Source organism: Homalodisca vitripennis, chromosome 8, assembly GCF_021130785.1.
Source record: "Homalodisca vitripennis isolate AUS2020 chromosome 8, UT_GWSS_2.1, whole genome shotgun sequence".
In the NCBI taxonomy this organism is placed as follows: domain Eukaryota; kingdom Metazoa; phylum Arthropoda; class Insecta; order Hemiptera; family Cicadellidae; genus Homalodisca; species Homalodisca vitripennis.
Window position 1 is genome coordinate 124,145,380 of NC_060214.1, and position 20,831 is coordinate 124,166,210.

Genomic DNA, 20,831 nt, shown 5'->3' on the forward strand with positions numbered 1-20,831 from the left:
CCTGTCCTAAATATTGAGAACTTCTCGTTGAGTGATCAACGTGTATGTATATATATATATATATATATATATATATATATATATATATATATACTGACAACTCTCTTATACATATAAAACTCACTCACTAAATCAAACTTTCAATTTTTTGCATGAAGGTAGTTGATTAATATACATATATAATATATTTATAAAAATGTGTGTGGGTATTGTGAGTACCTATACTTTTAAAGTACAGACGGTAGAAGTAAATTAGAAGTGATTTTATTAAGTATAAGTTACAAAAATTAAGTTCATGACCTATAATTCAAACTCATATTGCCATAGGCTATTGCTAATTGAAAGGATAACAGGACTTCGGACATTTGCCATCGTCACATGTTTCAAAAGGTATAACACAACGTTTCGAGGATTGAAATCTATCCTCTTCGTCAGGTGGGGGGAGGGATTTAAATAATACATAGAAAAATAAATAACAGAAAGAAGAAGTCTCACGTACGAGAATCACAATCACATATCACACCAGCACAGGCTACAATGGGATACCAACAAGAATGTCAATGCTCTTTCATGGCCACTGCGTAATGTCATCTGAAACAATGGTACCGGAAAGCGATGGTCATGAGGGGGAAGAGATAAAGGCAAGCCGCTTCCGGCCCTATGTTTTCGTTCTCAGTGTTATGGAGTGTGTACGAATTGTATTATTTGAGGTATATTTAATTGGTATAATCTTTTTAATTTTCTAGTTAGTTAATGGTACAATATAATATTGCCAATTGCACAACTAAGGACAACGTCAGTATGAATAACAATAAAAGATGTTGCATTGATTGTTTTTCCCCATAGCGGAATGGATTGATGGGTGGTTACCTTACGCAAGGCAGAACATCTGGGAACGCAGTGGATTGTTTGAGGGCGACATCATGGAAGACACCAGGGAGGTGGTTCGCAACGGCCAAATAGACAACCGATTCCTCTGGCCAGGTGGAGAAGTTCCGTTTGTCATCAGTCCGGTTTTCAGTAAGTTCGTAGTCAGTACTAATTGGGTTTCTTTATGTTCGTTTAGTTATTTGGTGATATAGACACTTAAACCCACGTAGAAAATCAGCCAGTGAGGAATAAGTAGAAAATTTTAATACAAGCGTAAGTCAAATTCCGTCAAAATAAATTTATTACTCATTGTCAGTCTATGATCATTTACAGATTTTAGCATTATAAATAAAATGATTCATATGCATGAGCTATATTAAAAGACCATACACAATAATTAAAAAAATGATTTGTAATAAATGGGAATTCTAATGACACAAATTTATTCGTCTAAGTAACTTTATACCAATTTACCTTTTACAACCCTTCACCATTCTCTTAATTTATTATAAAAGAAGAGTCAAGTAATTGTCTACCTTTGACCATACGTAATTCATTTTTCGAGTTTATTATCTTCACAGGCCTTATTTGAATCGTTACATGGACTATTTACTTTAAGTAGACACAAATTTTTTCCGGTTTGATAATTTTGTTCCTATTTGTCATTATTTTTTCTTAATAACACCTTAAAAGCAATATTACATGGAAAATGATTGAATTTTACATTTTTTTATCTTATCACAACGATCTTTAAAGAAGTCAAGGGTCACTGTTAGGTTTAAAAAAAATGTTTAGTTCTTATTTTGATTTATGTGATTTTCATTGTTTAATTTAAACACAGTAATGTATTCATTTGTATCTATTCTAACGGAGAATCCATTGAGCATTGTCTATTAGACATATTACATGCTATGTATGTAGTGTAATTAGCCAACATTGAATAGGAATCATTTATGTCAATAATAAAATAGTTTCTGTCTTTAGGAAATTCAGAAAGGGAAGTTATCCTGGGTGCGATGAACGAGATCAAGAGGAAGACCTGCGTTTCCTTCAGGCCTCGATCCTCAAGAGATACCGACTACCTGACTATAGGGGACGACCGGTCGAAGCCTGGCTGTTGGTCGTTCGTAGGTCGCAAGGGGAACGACCAACACCTGAATTTGCGGCGACCGTGGTGCCTAGAACACAGTGTCGTGGTCCACGAACTGCTTCACTCGCTTGGACTCTTCCACCAGCAGAGCGCCTCGAACAGAGATGATTATGTTCAGATACACTGGCAGAACATCGAGCATGGTACGATTTATTACAGTTGCCACATTTTTTTCATACTGTTTACTTCCTAATAATACCTAATAAGAGAATAAACTATTTTTATTCATCTCATAATTATATTACTGAAACGGGTGCTTAATAGATAAAACCACTGAATGTGGAAATAAGCAACATTTTTTTGTAAATAAAAAACCATAGCATGAATTTAAAATTTTTTATTTACAATTTAAACTACATTGCCGTACAACAAAGCGCCAATAAGTCCAAGTCTTTAAAGGCTAAAGTTATTAATAAAAAGTCATGGTAAACTGTTTTATTTGATTTATTTCAGTAAATTTATAGCAGCCTGTATTGTATTAATCGAACTAACCACGTTTAGCATAGCAGATTTGAATTTAAAATAAATGTTAATTAATCTTTTCTCATGAACCTAATCCTTATACATTATCATTAACATGACTTATACTTACAACTACTTCAAAATCAAAGTTAGGAAACAATAAAAATTGAAGAAATTCCGGGCATAAACGTAGTAAAAGTTAATAATAATACGTAAATTTTACAATATTCAAGGATACAGTATCAAAATTTTCAAACTTGGGAAACGTGTGTAAACAATGTTTCAAGTGATGACACACAGAAGAACTTAATTAAACGATATTGCTAGTACGAGAGCGATATTTTAACTTTTTCAGTAATTGTCCATTATTTAATTTTCTTTTCCAATTTAAGTATTAATACTTTGATAGGAGGAATACTTTATTTACATTTACATTACAGCTCTAGTGTTTAATAAATAAGTCCCAGTCCTTATTGAGTAAGTAGTACATAAGTATACCATTCGAAAAATGTATCATGAATATTTTGTGTGTTGTTTATTTACCGTTTTGTAAGTATTATACACTATTTTTTAATATTAGTTTATAATTATGTATAATATATAAAAACCGTACATATATTTTGTCTCTTTAATTACAAGATAAGCTCGGATACTCTTTGGATAGGTTATACAACTGAGCTATCCTGAGTCTACAAGCACACTGTCATCCTGTACTGCGTCATTAAAATGATGATTTAGTCTTAGTTCCACTTTTTCGTATTCTTTATGTGACTCCAAAAAATACACGGACGTTATTTAAGAATAATCATAATTCTTTACTGATGAGAATCACTCACTTTCTTATACTTGTACTGTATACTTGAACTCATACTCTGGTTTAAATTTGTTATTGATTCAACTGCATGTTTCCGTATTATCAATTCATAATTGTAAAATGTTTACTATGTACTATAATTCATTATTCAATCCTAATATGACTGATTAGCTATATATTATATCACTGTATCAGTACGCCAATCCATGTAGTTTACTTTGAAACATACTAAGTTTATAAAATCTTAAGAACTAAACGAAACTTAAAACAAAACTTAGTTCTTTTAAAACATTATCCTTTACAAATATACTTAGATGAATAAAATAAATTAGTATTATTTTTATATTTAAAATACTGTTTAAAAAACATTTAACATAATAACTTAACGACGGGAAAATTTGCTACGGTTGTAATCACATCGTGCCTGTCAAATTAAAAGAACTTGAATATTTAGATTGTAGGTATGAGTAAATTATATCACTACTACAAGTATAATAAAATATATTTTTAGAACGGAAAATGTAAAAATCTGTATTTTAGGACAAGAGGACAACTTTGAAAAACAGGACCCATCGACAGTAGCCAGCTACGGAGTCCCGTACGACTACAACAGCATCATGCACTACGGCACACACGCCTTCAGCCGCAACAGAGAACCGACCATCACACCCTTGGTGAGCAAACATATTTCTATTGGGCAATTTATTAGTAAAATTCACGTATCAGTTTGGATTATAGCTTTAAAAGAGCTGTTTCTCAGTTAATTTATAAGTCATAGCAATCACTTTAAAAATAAAAACTACTAAAATATCAGAAATCATAACTAAAAATATATAATAATTTCAATGAAAATCTTTATAAATATGAAAACAGAGTTAACTAGTTAGCCATATTTCTGAAACATTAGGCACTTCTATCCAACCGTTTTATTAGTTATGTTACTTTCCTTGTACCTCAACCTTGGTGAGAAAAAATATTGTATTGGTCATTTATTAGTAATGTTTTCATGTCAGTTTCGATTATAACTTTACAGGAGTTGTTTCTCAGTTAATTTACAAACCATAACAACCAATTTACCAGTATAAACCACTAAAGTATTAGAGATTTATAATAACTCGACTGGAAAAATCTGTACATTTTAAAACAGACTTATATAGATTAAAACATTGCTGAAACCATTAAGCAATTTCATATAACCGTTTATTAATTATATAACTTTCTACTTAAACCTTCTTTAACAGTGTATTAAGGTTATACCGTGGATTAAAAGAAACAAAGGCAACATTGTACTCTAATGAAGTTTAGACAATTGTATATGTTCATAGTAATGTCAACAGGGAATAAGATGATCATACTTCACATACATAGAACTTTCATAGTTAAGTCGTTCTAGAGATATTAATAGTAGGGGAAAAAAGTTTTATACAGATTGCAAAAGGAACATTTTATCCTTTCCGTGATTTTATTTCTTAAAATACGTCCTGAATACTTATCGAAACTTGAAATGTTCATTAGGCCGTGTCAAAAACTACACAAATTTTAATGTATTCGTGGGCATATCTATATAAAGAAGGTCAGGTGCACAGTATGAAATAGATTGCACGGTGGGTTATGTGTCACTGGCTTAACTTATATGACGGACTATGTGGTACTTTCCATTTGTAGTTATTTTTTTGTAAGCTATTGGTTTGAGAGGATGTATTGAGCTATGTCAATGATCTGCTGCCATAAATAGAAAGGTTAATAACTATTATGAAAGTTCATTCTGAATAACGTCGGATTAAAAAATTATATGAAAAGAGAGTAGCAATAATACAACATCAAATGTGAATGGTTTGGAACAAACAAACCAATACAACGTGGTAACTAAGGATTGAACAGAAGGTGTAGTAAAGAAAGGGGTTTGGCAGACGGACAGACAGACAGACACACAGAAATAAAAGATGCTATTTGACCATTTTAGTTAAAAAACAATATGGTTCTTCCTTGCTCCAAGAGAAATCTATGCACTAAGTTTCAAGTCTATAGAACCTTTCTATCAAGGTTTATCACACAGATAGATCATCAAGAAGGATGGATAAAGATACGATTCCGAGAAAGCTCCGTCAGATCTGTATTTCCGTCAATATCCAAACAAAGAAGGATCTTTCTGAGAGCCCTGCAATAGAGAAAAAACTAAAGTGAATGTTTTTGAAGTAAGTCATTACAATTCGAGATCTGGTGGTTATAAGGTATATTTAATATACGAGTATATAATTGGGATTAGACACTTTAAACGTCTTACATTGGCTATCTATAAATACGTACCCGGATATAAGCGTTACTTCGGGGACCAACAATTTTATTTCCAATGGATATAGGAATTTGTTTGGATACAGAAATTTTATAGTGAGCCAGTGATACTAATGTTAAATTTTAAAGACCACTAAAAACTTCAAATAATTAAATAACAATTTAAGATGAGTCCCAAGAAATAATTTATTGTTTTTGTCTCGAAGCTAACGTTATAAGGTTCTATACATTTAGTTCCATAGGTTGCACTTATAACATTATTTTAGGTTTTAAGAATTGATTATTTAATACTATTTACACAGCTATTAATTGTATTAGCAACTTGAAAAATTAATGAAAATAAAATAAATAGAAATAGTGTTAAGTTTCTTTAGAAGTATTCGCAGAACTAATATTAGTTCTAGACATTAGCCTATAGAATGCAGTGAGCCCTCCTCACAATGTCATTTTAATTGGTTTTCACCTTAATTCAATTTTTGCAGAAGGAAGGAGTTGAAATAGGGGTGCGAAAAAACTTGAGCAGAGGAGACGTGGCAAAAATCAACATCATGTACAACTGTAACTCTTCCGGCTGAATTGTGTGGTTACTTTTTGAATTGGATTAAATACACAAGTACAACATTTATAGAGTATTAGCTTTATTTTAAACCTCCATTCTTTTTCATTTAGTAATTTTTTATGAAGAAATCGTTATACACTCTTAATCATGCACGTGCCGGTTGATAGCAGAAGATATACAATATATGTATTTCTACGATAATTTAAAAGGTTATTTATGCGGCAATATGAAAGACCGTATTGAAGACCACACTTATTGAAACGTACAGACTATTTTTTCAAATAAAAATTTTTTTTGAAATTACTTCACTTTCTCATAATTTTAACAGCCTCTTATACTAAAGGCCATATTATTTACTGTTGGTCATACTGGTCGTTAATTGATGAAGCATCGTCTTGATCGCCCGTGTACAGACGGACATGTATTATAGGCATCTTCGGTTCAAAACCTGTTGATTGAAGGTGGCTTCAAACTAGGATAATTACTTGCTTGAATATGAGAAATTTTTTAAGATGATACTTTACAAATTCTGTTGCTGTCAGTCTATTTCATCGATTGTGCCCAATGAAATTGCGCAACAATGTAGGATTATTTCTGTGACCAGTGTTATGACAAAATAATCCCTTACTAAAGATCAATATTTTGTGTGTCGAGTCTCAGTTTAAGATAGCTTGACAAGATATGGGGCTACCTATAATATTTAAAAATGTTCCTTCTCGTACTGTAATTCTATTGGCAGTATTACACGCACTGTGAATCGAAACACTTCACTGCCAATAAAAACTTTATTTGCTTAGTGTTAGCAAAGCATACATATTTTCTGCCTGTAAATATTTCATTTCTGTCTGCCTGTCCCTCCACATTAGCCTCGAAAACAGACTGGCCTATAGACTTAAAATTATTCATGAAGCTTTATTTCTGTATAAGGATCACTGAATGTGATGAAGATTATGTCACTCTATGGGATTCGGTTAAGTTTTAACGAGGATTTTCACATTGGTCTTATGGGTAAACATGATATCAACGAGAAAATAACAGAATAAACACATTTGTAATCAAAATCATTATGGTCATAAGATATTGGTAACATAGTAACATTTGCAGCCCAATATCCCAACATATCCAGCATAACTTACTTACATTAAAACATAAAACCAATATTTAATACCTTTTTATTTTGTGATGCCTTTCGATATCAAGGATATCTTCTTCAGACACATCTCAAAAAGATATCCTTGATATCGAAAGGCCTCACAAAATAAAAAAGTATTGAATATTGGTTTTATGTTTTAATGTAAGTAAGTTACCAATATATTATAAATTATTATTAATATATTACCAATAAAAGCTCCATCTACAACATATCCAGCATAATTTAATGGTGCTTTGGTGTATAGTTTTTATTATTTACACTCTGTTATGAAACTCAATTTAATGAACAAAACAATAAATGCCTTTTTTGTCAAAGTTTGAAAAGGAATTTCATCTTTGGCCTTTATGAGACTTTAACCTTACATTGAGAAGATTGATTATACATAGAAGCTATGATTTTGAATATTCAACCATTTAAATGTTTTTGAGTGTTGTTGAAGCGTATCATTTTGCCAGGAAATTTAACTATTTATTTTCTGTATGAATGTCGTTCTATCTGTTAATAATGAAATGAGCTACGGGCTTCAAATTTTGCATTGAATCTCACCGAACCTGTTACATGACACGTGTTGTGGTGTACTCTAATCTTGCTCTTAGAAAATACAAGCAGTAAACTGAAGGTTACTCTTTATCAATTGCGTTAGTAAATAATATTAGCATTGTTATCTTGTTCATGCACAAAGATAGTGTTGTTATATCAAAATATGCCTAATGGAAGGAACCGTATTTACCCTGCCATTCTACTATTTAATGTGAGTCCGTACACCGTGAAAACATAACTGTTATCTCCACCACTCGTATTGTTTCAGCTCACTATTATGCAAATCCTTTGGTAATCTTATAAACGTATAATCTTAATTTGTTCTCTCTCTTTCAGTACAGCTTGCTAGCTGATACTTTCAGTTGCTTAAGAACAAGAACAAACACGGTTTAACTGCAAGTATTTTAGTTTTTAATTTAAATTTTAAAATATTTTAAAGCTAATTTAAATTTTGAATACTTAGTAAAATATTGAAAAATATAGATATATAAATTATATTAAACTATTTATAATTTAATAATTGAAAGGTAGTACTGTAATGTTTACATATAACTATATATTATACTTACGTATACCTACAAACTATTTTCCAAAACAACCAAACGGGGTTTAGCAAGGTGTTCTCAATACCCATTTCAATAATTTAACTTCAATCTCAAATTTACCGTCACAAAGTTTCCACCTGATCTGGTAACTAATAACCGAAATTAATTTTCCTTAGAGTAGCAATAAGACTTCTGCCAGGGAGAAATACATGCTCCTAAGCACACAAATCCACAGTTAAAAATACACATTGGATCCTGACTTTGGTTACGATTCAATATTTCTTGGTTTTTTTTTTTGTAGGCATTATTTTACATAAATAATGATCTCATTTTGTTTACAAGCATTTTTAAAAATGCATGGCAATTTTCAAATCTTGTTTTTGCGGTTGTTGCAATTCTTCTCTTACATTCTGTAACGTTATCTGAATGCTTTATTTTTTCCATTTAAATATATAGCATGTTTGTATAACTAGCAATAAATATGATAATGATATTGTCTTTTAAATTTTCCATCTAAAGCTAAGGTCCATCAAAGCTGTTGAGAAATGATGCTCATTCTGCTGTCATTCCTCGTCGGTGTCTCCTTTTGCTCATCCAGATCATTGGAAGTAGCAGAAGAGTTCAAGGAATATTCTGACTTAAATCTTGATGAGGAGAGAAGTGAAACTGAAAAAGGTGGTAAGGAATATTTATTAGGCAAATGTTTAGAAATCATTAATTTGAGTTAAATAATATACAGGGTGTAAATTTATTTTTCCTGATACGCCTGGATATATTTCGAACGGATTGAGATATCTATTTACAATATTCACTATAAATATTCTAATACTTTTTAGATATTTAGAAGGAAAAAATACCCCATCCACTTGTCGAAAGAGGGTAAATTTTAGTTTTCAAATTGCAACCCCTGCTTTTAAAATTTGCCGATTACTTTTGCTAGATACGTCTTAGAGATATTTTATTCATGTCATACTGTTTTTATTGAAGAGGTTTTTAAAACACATGTCACCTGATAGGGTTTTAAGTTTTAAAATTTAAAGTTACCCCCTTCTTCACCCCTTTGAAATGGTAGTAATACTTTATCCACCAAAAAATATTTTAATAAGTAAGGTAAAGATTTTACATGGATATCTCAATCTGTTTGGAATATACCCAGGACTTAATTTACAAACTTTGTATTAATATTAATATATTAATCGCTGATATATTTTTATATTATATATAGATATATTATTGATTATACTGAATACTATAGTATGATATAATAGAAAAAAGAGCATGTTTCAGGTGCTTAATGGATTTTAAAATATTTATTCTCCTTGCTTGAAAACGAAGCGTTTCGTCACAGTCAAGTAAGGGTTGCAAAAGTGCGTTCCTGAAAAATGAGTTGATCAGTGTATTTTTCAAGTTTTAGTGATTTTTAATTATTGTTGAAGAGATTTTCAAGGTAATTAAAATTTACTAAATGTGAACCTATGTATGTTTTTATTTAAGCATTTTTCTACATAGTCAACACCGATGTTGATGATGGTGAATGTCACTATATGGGATTTAGCTGAGCGTTATTGATAATTATTGTATTGGTAAAATGTGTAGCAGGGTGGCAACGAGATAATTTCAGAGTAACCATCTATTTTTACGTACATTTGTAAAAACACTTTATGTCAAAATGTTATAATAGCAGCAAATATTACTGTGGATCTGAAAATAATATACGTGTAACCTACATAATTACATAAAAAGTCTTCAGGGAGATACTGTTTAAGCTATCTCGGATAACTAAACTGGTGAAGCTTGAAAGTCAATAGGTGTAAATTATTTGTTTTTCTGCAAATTAGCCGAGTGGACGGACGAGTGGAATCCTGACCCGCAGCAGAACATCTGGGAACTAAGCGGACAGTTTGAGGGGGACATCGTGGAGGACGATGAAGACTATCAGCACCGGAACGGTCTCATCGATACCAGTTACCGCTGGCCGCGTGGAGTAGTTCCGTTTGTCTTCAGTTCAGATTTTAGTGAGTTCCTCAAAATTACTGTACGCATTTATAAAATTAAATAGGCATTTCCTGTTACTATAAGGAACATTTTAATGACGGTTAAAGGAAATAGCGTATAAAAACTACCATTTATTTTGAGTTAAAGATTGTACTAATCATGCGACACTTTATTTGTTTATATCACTTTCTGACAAACAGGTTAACAAAATATTATCCTAAAGTTTTTTATATATATAACTCCCTGCGAAGGACTGTATTTTTCAGTATTATAATATCAAAATTCGATCAACTGAACAAGTATTTTCAATGAAAGATAGCTTGGGACTATAATACATTAATATATCTCCTGCGACATTGATAAAATTAGTTAATGGGAACATCCATTACTTTATTTTTAAAACCAATGTGAGTGATTTTTTCGAAGATTTTCTCGTTGACTCAGAGCAATAATAAAGGAGGGCAAGACAGGTACAATGTTTAACTTAAAATAAATTTTAATTTTAAACAGTATTTACATGAATATTGTTATGACATTAATATTATTATAATATATCATATATTTTATCCATAAAAATTTTGATTTGATAGAGAGAAAAAGATTTTTGATTTTTTATTTAAAGGGTTGGAAATGAAATTTTGTGGCACACTCTCTAAAAGGTTTAACAAAATCTAAAACTGTAAAATATTGCTTTTCACACCGAATGCAACTTCTTTCTCGAAGATATTAATTTTCTATGATATAAAACATGGAACTTTTAAAACTATTGTAAGTATTAAAAGTATATAGTCGGACGAGCGTTAATGAAGCACATTTATCACTCCAGAGGTTCAAAAAATTTCATTTCCGTCTGTCTGTCCAAAAGAATATATCGGAAACGAACTAAAATTTATTGAACTTTAAATAAAATCCAGTAAAACTTATACATTTTTATATTCTTACAAACTTTAAAGTAAATTTTACAGCACTCTCATACCGCAAGGTTAAATGGAAATTAAAGTTACAAAAATGACTTTTAAACATGGGTTGTACTAATGTCTTCAAAATGTCTTCTTAAATTTTTAATTCGATCTTTAAAAATTATTGCAGATATTGAGGGACAAACATTGTAGATATTATAGAGCATATAACACATGGATTGTGTAATACCTTCATATCACTTTCTACAAAGCTCAAATGAGACTTAAAAATTATTTTTTTTACAACAATCACCTGATGTTTTGGAGGCCACATTTAACGTTAACCGACTCTTCCAGAAGATTACTGTCAAAACGTTACTGATTCAAGCATAACCCCTAATGTTAAAACTCAAGAAGTCTTATTTTATTTTTGTCAAACAGAACCAGTTCAAAAGGGCATTTTTTTTATTTACATAGTTAAAATAATACTAACACAGTTGTAACTGTTAGGTAATGCAACAAGTACCTACTCCAAGAAAGACAATATCTTTGGTGTAAAAGTAAACATCATGTAGACCCTTTTCAGTAACCACTGTACATATTGGGGGTTCAGTTAAAATCTTTCAGTGGTTTAAATGTCATCGAGTATAATTTTCTTTTCAGACTCTTCGGACAAAAGGATTGTCTATCACGCAATGAACGAGATTGAAACGAAGACCTGCATCGACTTCAGACCTCGATCCAGGGGGGATATAGACTACGTGATTATACAGGACAACAGGACGAAACCAGGCTGCTACTCGTCTGTAGGACGTAAGGGGAACAGACAGCACGTGAACTTGTTCCGACCTCGGTGTATGAGGCACGGGGTCATAATGCACGAGCTACTCCACACTCTCGGCCTCTACCATCAGCAGAGCGCCTCTAACAGAGATCAATATGTTCAGATAAACTGGCAGAATATCAAGGAAGGTATATCGCTATCAATTTATCTTTATCTTATCAATATTTATTTAATTTGTTCATTTTTTATTCATGTACATTTTTTCCTGTCAATAACTATCAATGTTCTTCAACCCAATGATACCATCAGTCACATAACGACACAATGTGAGAATGATGCTCTTAAGAAATAGTTAACAACAGTCTGTGCATTGTAACGTTTGTTTTTACTAGGGTGCAAAATTTTACCCGATTTTTAGCCTACGCAGATAGCTGCAGCTAGCTATTGTGCGTTTCGTATTTCTATTATAAAGTGTTGACTCTGAAGGTGAGTAAGTCTCAAAAGATCTGTTAAAGTGGTTATAGCTAAGGTTTCATCCTCGCCAACACATTAAAGGACAAATCGTCTGGTTGAAATGTTAAAATTGTATCCCTTGAAAGTAAACATGGTATCCAACTGACGGACTTGGTATACCTGTACGGGGGGACGAATGTAAGTAACAAAGCAGCTACATCAAAGATTCGCCAATGTCGTACTATCAATCCCTCTATCAAATTATCGAACAGGGAGTTTTATCATGCCGTTAAATACTTAAATAAACTCATGATTTCGTCGTTATTTCGTTTTATGACTCGCTTGTGTCAGAAGACCTGAAATTTAGGAAAGTATTAATTTATTTTAGACAGGACCGACTTTCACAGCATTCCAAGTGCCTAATAATAAATAAAGGGTTATTTAATCGAAAACAATTAAATTTACTAGCAATATTATATATATATATATATATATATATATATATATATATATATATATATGCATGTATATTTAATAAACATCAGGTAAGGCTAGAATAAATTACCAAATATAAATAAACTTCCAGCAGTATTTTATATCAGGCAGTATATTTATACATGCAATATTTTGCTGTGAGAGCACAGTTCTATTTCAAATTTAAGTTATGGCTTTTAGACTATTAACGCCAATATGTTTCTTAGTATAATGTTCTCGTTATTATTACTAATCTTACAGCAGGATTATAGTTTTAGTATAGTTGATAACAATCACAGAAAAAGTAATATTTCACCGGTATACATTTTAATTGTCTTATGTGAATTTTTCGTTCTAATAACATCGACTCAATGTTAACCAACTCTCAATAAAACTATCTGCCAATACAGTTGAGCTGAGTCCGTGCAGCTGTTATGTGGCAGTTATAGATCAACGTTAAACAATTATCCAGTTCAACAGTTTTTAAAGGGTTTGCTTATAAGGTTTCTTTAAAAAAGGCAAAGGTAGTTTTTAGTATTACTCGCAAACTGTGAAAATTTGTCTTTCTTGCACGTTTTTCAAAAGGGAAAATCCCAAAATAGTGGGAAAAAATAAATTTCTGTCTTTCAGTTAGCATGATAATATGTTGGTAAATATATTTACATTAATGGAATGGTAATCATGATTGTAACGAGAGCATAGTAGAATAAATAGAATTTTAACAAATCCAATACACTATTTCAAATATTTGCGTATTAAAAACATGTAGCCTAACTATCCTAAAACATACAATCTATTTTTTTAAATTTTTAATTATAGTTTGTAAAGAATAAATTAGAATAGAATATATCCTTATTTCACACATTCTTGGAGAACAGAGCAAAGGTCATACAGGTTTATGTAACAAATTATTAATGTGTTTGTTTTTCCACAAATTTGTGTGTCCTCCATTTAAACAAACTCTTCGATGCGTATTCTGGACTCTCCATTAGCCAGTATCTGAAGGCAATTGCTAAGGTTTTCTCGAAAATCCTCTTAAGGATTCAGTTAGAGCGTTGAAAATCATTGCTCCTTGATATGAAGGGTATTTTTCAAACAGGCTGACATTATGAGAAAGTTGTTCCTGCATCCTTTAGCTCTGTACTTTAAATTTGTAACAGTCTTTATTTCTACATAAATTACAACAGTTATTTCTATGGTGTTGCATATCCAACAGTGCGTATGCCACATAGTAACTGGGTGGGTAAACTATTTTTATTTAATCATTTTATTTATCATGTTAATACTTAAACTCTGCCACCGATTCACTTTACAAGACGCAAGCGTAACATTAGTAAGTATGTCTGTTACCACACTTCCAGTTTCAGTGTACCATAGAAATAAAGTAACATAATGTATAAGTTATGCCCTAGTGATATATTTATCAGATTAATTATTAAACTCTGCCACCGATTCACTTTACAAGACGCAAGCGTAACATTAGTAAGTATGTCTGTTACCACACTTCCAGTTTCAGTGTACCATACAAATAAAGTAACATAATGTATAAGTTATGCCCTAGTGATATATTTATCAGATTAATTATTAAACTCTGCCACCGATTCACTTTACAAGACGGCAAGCGTAACATTAGTAAGTATGTCTGTTACCACACTTCCAGTTTCAGTGTACCATACAAATAAAGTAACATAATGTATAAGTTATGCCCTAGTGATATATTTATCAGATTAATTATTAAACTCTGCCACCGATTCACTTTACAAGACGCATGCGTAACATTAGTAAGTATGTCTGATACCACACTTCCAGTTTCAGTGTACCATACAAATAAAGTAACATAATGTATAAGTTATGCCCTAGTGATATATTTATCAGATTAATTATTAAACTCTGCCACCGATTCACTTTACAAGACGCAAGCGTAACATTAGTAAGTATCTCTGTTACCACACTTCCAGTTTCAGTGTACCATACAAATAAAGTAACATAATGTATAAGTTATGCCCTAGTGATATATTTATCAGATTAATTATTAAACTCTGCCACCGATTCACTTTACAAGACGCAGGCGTAACATTAGTAAGTATGTCTGTTACCACACTTCCAGTTTCAGTGTACCATACAAATAAAGTAACATAATGTATAAGTTATGCCCTAGTGATATATTTATCAGATTAATTATTAAACTCTGCCACCGATTCACTTTACAAGACGCAAGCGTAACATTAGTAAGTATGTCTGTTACCACACTTCCAGTTTCAGTGTACCATACAAATAAAGTAACATAATGTATAAGTTATGCCCTAGTGATATATATATATATATATATATCAGATTAATTATTAAACTCTGCCACTGATTTGCTTTACAGGACGCGAGCGTAACTTTCGTAAGTACCTCCCTTCCACCACTTCCAGCTTCGGTGTACCATACGACTACAGTAGCATTATGCACTACAGTGCACACGCTTTCAGTTGTAACAGGCAACCCACCATCACCCCCTTGGTGAGTTTAAAGATATAAAATTAGATTTAAATCATCTTATTGCATTATATATTAATAACTATTTTTGACCTGTGTTGGTCAGATAACGTGCCTCGGATTACAATAAACTAAGACGTACAAATATACACTATCTGGCTACTAGCTTTTACTATTGTTTAACTACAGTTAAAAAAAAGAGTAAAAACAGTAATATATGTATAAATGGAAAGAAACATAACGTAGAACTTGAATGACTTATCATAAATGTATATTGGGTCTCCAGTAAATTTAAAAATAAATATCCAAGATTAAAAATAATATTTGAATGTTGAGTTTATTTTCAGTACCTTTTATTTCAGATTTTGTTATCTGAAGGTTTCTCAAACAGAACTAATGGGGTTTGGAGTCATACTTGTCTGGAGATATTTTAAGTAAGTCAGCGACGAAGAACCTATACATCTTTTCGACATTAGAGACACCTATAAATAGATGAAGTGAAAATCTCGTTGTCTCATCAGTGCACAATTGACTGCACTAAGATGTTTCTGCCACGATCTCTAAGTACGGTGGAGAAACGATGTAAAGCTACGTTTTGATTTTCATTGTCGCCGACCTTTTTGGAAGTTACTAGATCTCTTTAGACGAACATGACTCCAGACACCAAGATTCAAGTCTGAGACAGTGCCAAATACCAGACGCTGCAGTAAAAGTAAGGTGAGCTGAAGCTATACTCTAACATGACTCCAGACACCAAGAGTCAAGTCTGAAACAGTGCCAAATACCAGACGCTGCAGTAAAAGGAAAGTGAGCTGAAGCTATACTCAAAATTCGAATTAAGTTGACCCTTCCTACCAAAGCCAACTTATGTATAAAAATAATATTTTGGTACTAAAATTTTACTTTTTAATTTGTGTTAAAGAAATAATAGGTGCTGAGTTGTAGCTTCTCATTTACCATAAATTACGTAGTGAAATCATTAAAACATGCTTATACATTTTGTATTATACGAGCGTGTTTACTTTGTTGATTTGCGACTTAGGTGTAAGAATTGTAGATTGTCATTATTTCCATTTATTGCGTAGTTCAAACCCATCAAATTTTGAGTGAACGATGTATTTTGTTTTTTTTTTTTATGTTTCGGGAAATGCTCTTTACACCCTTGTCTAAACGACCTGCCTCTCTGCCCGATTCAAAAACTATGGCAATCGGAACAAGTTACAGTATTGGGCGAATTAATATTAAAAGAGGTCAAAATTCAGTTTCCATACGTTGGTACCTGCTCAGCAAATTCTATTAGGTGTTTTATACAAGACAACAGTGTAATATCCAAACCTTACCGTTCTAAACACTTGTTTTGTGTTTACACATTAGTATTACATATCTTTATATCTTAGGTTATGTATACGTTATTTTCATTGATTTTGTAAAAACTGTGCAATCAGGCTTAGCTATTTATTGACATGAATATCACACCTAGCAAAATATAAGAGATCATAACACTTAGTGAGTTTAAATTGTTGACTCAGAGGAACATTGTAAAGAGCGTTGTGTAAGTTTGGGTGCTGTAAACAAAATAATTAGACAAAAAAGAGGAAACAGGTCCGTTGAAGTGCAGCGGAATGGAAAATGTGGAAGGAAACGGAAGACTACTCCTCCAGATAAAGCATATCTTTTGCGTGGTAGCAAACTTCATCCTAGAAAAACAAGTTATGACCTCCAGCCAGATTTCGAAAGGCTGGAGTAACTGATCTAGACTCAACGGTTCGTAAATGATTCTTAGAAGGAGAAATAAGAGGCGTGAGACCTCAGACGAAACAACATATGACAACCCTTATGATTGAAAAACGAATAAACTGAGCAGAAAATACGCTCACTGGAGCGCAGAAGATTGGAGAAAAGTTTTATTTTATAATGTATAATCACTTCCTTGGTTGTAGTCTGCAATCAAAATTAGTTTGAAAGGCAGTAAATGAATCAATTTCTGCTAGACATATTAACTAAACTGTTTAACATCCCACCATGAAAATGTTCTGGGGCTATTTTATATACACCGGAACTGGTATAGCTGGGCAACGCTTAGCTGTAGAGCTTGACATTGCCCCGACCGAAGGGACTTCAATGTTTCAACAAGATGAGTTTCGTTCAACGTATGAAAGGCTATGATGAAATACTTAAGGAATAATACTATTAACCTTTTGGATTGGCTTGGAAATTCACCTGATCTTAATCCTATTGAGAATTGGTGTCTTTCCACTCATCATTTCATATTGTATGTCTTTAGTAAATATTATTTTCAAAATTATTGTGGGTTTGGAAAGCATGAGATTTGAAAATGTAATGATTGATGTGTCTGTTTAAATAGTTAAACGGAATGGAGGCAATATCGTTTAAAAATTCAAACACAGGATCTAAGTGTCAGACATTGCCATTAAACAGAACGACGGTGTTGCCTACATACCTATAATAGAGACAGAGTAATATATTACTGTATTTCTTCTGGTCAGACACTATGATTTATTTTTATGTGATTAAATCCAAATAATGGGGAACCTATCGCCATAATCTTACGCTGGGATTTAAATTTATTATTAAATTCAAAATATTTCTGTTTCTCAGAAACTATTTAGGAAGGATTATTATTATTATTATTAGTTCAGATATTTTCCTGGCAACACAAGTGAGGTCTGTAGATGGTTTTTAGTATTGAAAAATATTTCTTGAATACGTATATTTCAATATGAATTTGTTTTATCGAATAATGCTTACATTTGGTGTTATTTTTTTGTTTTCTCAATGAGGTCAAAGGAGCTTTCAAGAGGAAATTTTGGTTTATTTTTATGTAATTTTAAATTGGCCAAAAGCTGAAAACAATCTTAAATCAATTAACATGTTTGTTTTCTCCATGATATCAAACGAGTAATTCAAAACTGAAAAACGTATCCTAAGAGAGTAAATGTAAACAGCGGTGAGCATAATATGACAGAACATATAGAATAGTCAATCTCTCATAATTACAATCTATGGACTGAATATGATCAACTACCAGTTCATTACTTGCCTGTATGAATGGTCATATATTCATGTAATCAATGAATGGGGTTAATGACAAACCACACATCATGCCTCCTCCACGTGCATTACTGGTTTTGGTAATAGTATAGGAACCAAAAGCCAATTTACATTGTATTATCACACACCATGGATTATCCTGAAATCAATATAGAAATTTCTCCTCGATCATTATCCGTTCTAGTATTAGTGTAAATTAAAATGAAGGTATAAAAATGGTTGAAAATGTGAAACGATTATTTATTTAATATTATATGCTAATTTTATTTTACTAAAATGTACAGTAAAAAATGCAAATTAAATTAATATTAGAGTGAGACAAATGTAGAAAGAGGCTGACTATCAACACGGTCACGGCCTTTATGTATGTCATTTAATAATTTACTGTGCCTGTTTTTTTATGTTAAGTGTGGCAACCTTACATTAATATGGTCAGAGAAAAACTATATTTTCGTATTTTAACACTATATTAATTTTATCGACTTCTTTTTTAGGAGATTCTTGAAATTAATTTCAAGAAAAACTAAATTTTTGCCTACACAATGCAAATGGGCCTTCTGATACTCGGCTATAAATGATTTGACACCCATGTAGTTTCATATAAATATATATATATATATATATATATATATATATATATATATATATATATATATATATATATATATTTGTAGTTTATATTATTATACGTGTTTTTATTGCAATGTATTTTAAATATTTCTCTACATAAACAGTAAATTTACTGGTTTTTGTCTTAACAAATTTGGTTACTATATGAATATATTATCGGATAATGTTTTACGTATATTTTTTAGATGTTGTATTTAACTAAAAAATGGCTAATAATTATTAATGTTAAGTTGATTACTATTTTTACAGAAATCAGGAGTAAAAATAGGTCAGCGGATTAGTTTGAGCCCAGGAGATGTGGCAAAACTCAACAGCATGTATGGCTGCAGAACTTCAGGCTAACCAAGGACGGAGCACAAAAATTAAATATTGTAAAATTTGACCAAAATAGTAAATAGCAGTAGTGGTATTTTTAGTCGTTATATAGGTTATAATAAAGAAATTTTAATTATTTTCATTGTATTTCCATCTACCAAGTTCCGCGTTTGATGTTAGCCGGAATCAGTGGCATATTTAGAGAGTGGGCTATAGAGGCTGTCGCCCAGGGCGTCAAAGGCTTTAATAAACATGTGGAAACTATTCAATTTAGAATATTTAAAAAATAATGTTTTGTATGTCTAGGCTACCGTACTGTTCTATACAAATTATTATAAAGTTGGACTGTCAACCTTAGTCTGTACTGTATAGTTAATTATGATGTGGCATAATTAGTGTTGTTTCCGTTGAAGGAATACAACTCAAATAAAAAATGCTATAAAAACACATGTTGGTCAGTAAGAGATGACGCTTGCAAAGCATTAAATGGATATTAGAAAGAAGTAATGTGAGCCCTAAAAATTTGTTTAAAAATAAACAGAAAAAGCAACTACACGAATTGAAGCTCAATTGCATTTTCTCAATTCTCAGGGGAGATCTTCTGAACAGATTTAATACTGATAGTAAAAAGCTACTATCATCTGAAACCAACTTTTAAAACGTAGTACTAATGTATGGATCATTATCAGTGTATATTAGTAGATTGTTACTTATGTAAAGAGTTCGATATTTATGAAAATGAAACTCTGATAAAGTCGGAAATTTATGTATAAATGTATGAAGATGAAGTCAAGAAAAAAAGAACACGAAAGCTCCGACATGAGGAGACTGTAGAAGTTGAAATAAAACTTCTAGACAGAGAGAACAATAAATCCACACTTTTTATGCAATTTAGACACCCTCTCTGATGAATTGGAAAATATTATTGTTGCGTATGAAAAGCGGGGCTAGATTTTTGAGTTTGTCATCTTTAGGGAAAAAGAAGAACCGAGCAAAGACACTAACTGACCACTGTAAAAATGGAGACAGTTTTTATAGGAAAGATCTTCCTTTACCAGAAGATTTTGCTATAGAATGTCTACATTTACTTTGTTTCCCAAATGAACTTAAAAAGCCAAAACGTCCAAAAAGTATTTTAAATCTCTATAAACTATCATGTATCTACGTAGTTCAAGAGATATATTTCTATGTAAACATTAAATTTCAAATTTTTGAATGTCCTTGCTTAATGCGCTCAGCGGAAATTAGATATTAAATATCGGATATTAGACTTACCATTCATACTGACGACTCAAATATATTAGTTCGTATAGAATTGTAAAATGAAATATACTGCAGTGTTG

General features: G+C 31.5%; 2 protein-coding genes across 2 annotated transcripts; both read left to right on the forward strand.

Moving 5' to 3' along the window:
- Positions 1–852: 852 nt before the first annotated feature.
- On the forward strand, positions 853–6,163 carry LOC124368356 (zinc metalloproteinase nas-13-like). Its single transcript, XM_046825631.1, has 4 exons — positions 853–1,020; positions 1,855–2,163; positions 3,837–3,970; positions 6,071–6,163. Exons 1-4 carry the CDS (start codon positions 924–926, stop codon positions 6,161–6,163), a joined length of 633 nt encoding a protein of 210 aa, XP_046681587.1. The 5' UTR covers positions 853–923.
- A 1,973-nt stretch (positions 6,164–8,136) lies between these two features.
- Positions 8,137–19,626, forward strand: LOC124368003 (zinc metalloproteinase nas-13-like). Its single transcript, XM_046825270.1, has 6 exons — positions 8,137–8,235; positions 8,905–9,063; positions 10,224–10,400; positions 11,943–12,251; positions 15,362–15,495; positions 19,423–19,626. Exons 2-6 carry the CDS (start codon positions 8,931–8,933, stop codon positions 19,513–19,515), a joined length of 846 nt encoding a protein of 281 aa, XP_046681226.1. The 5' UTR covers positions 8,137–8,235; positions 8,905–8,930; the 3' UTR covers positions 19,516–19,626.
- Positions 19,627–20,831: the final 1,205 nt, after the last annotated feature.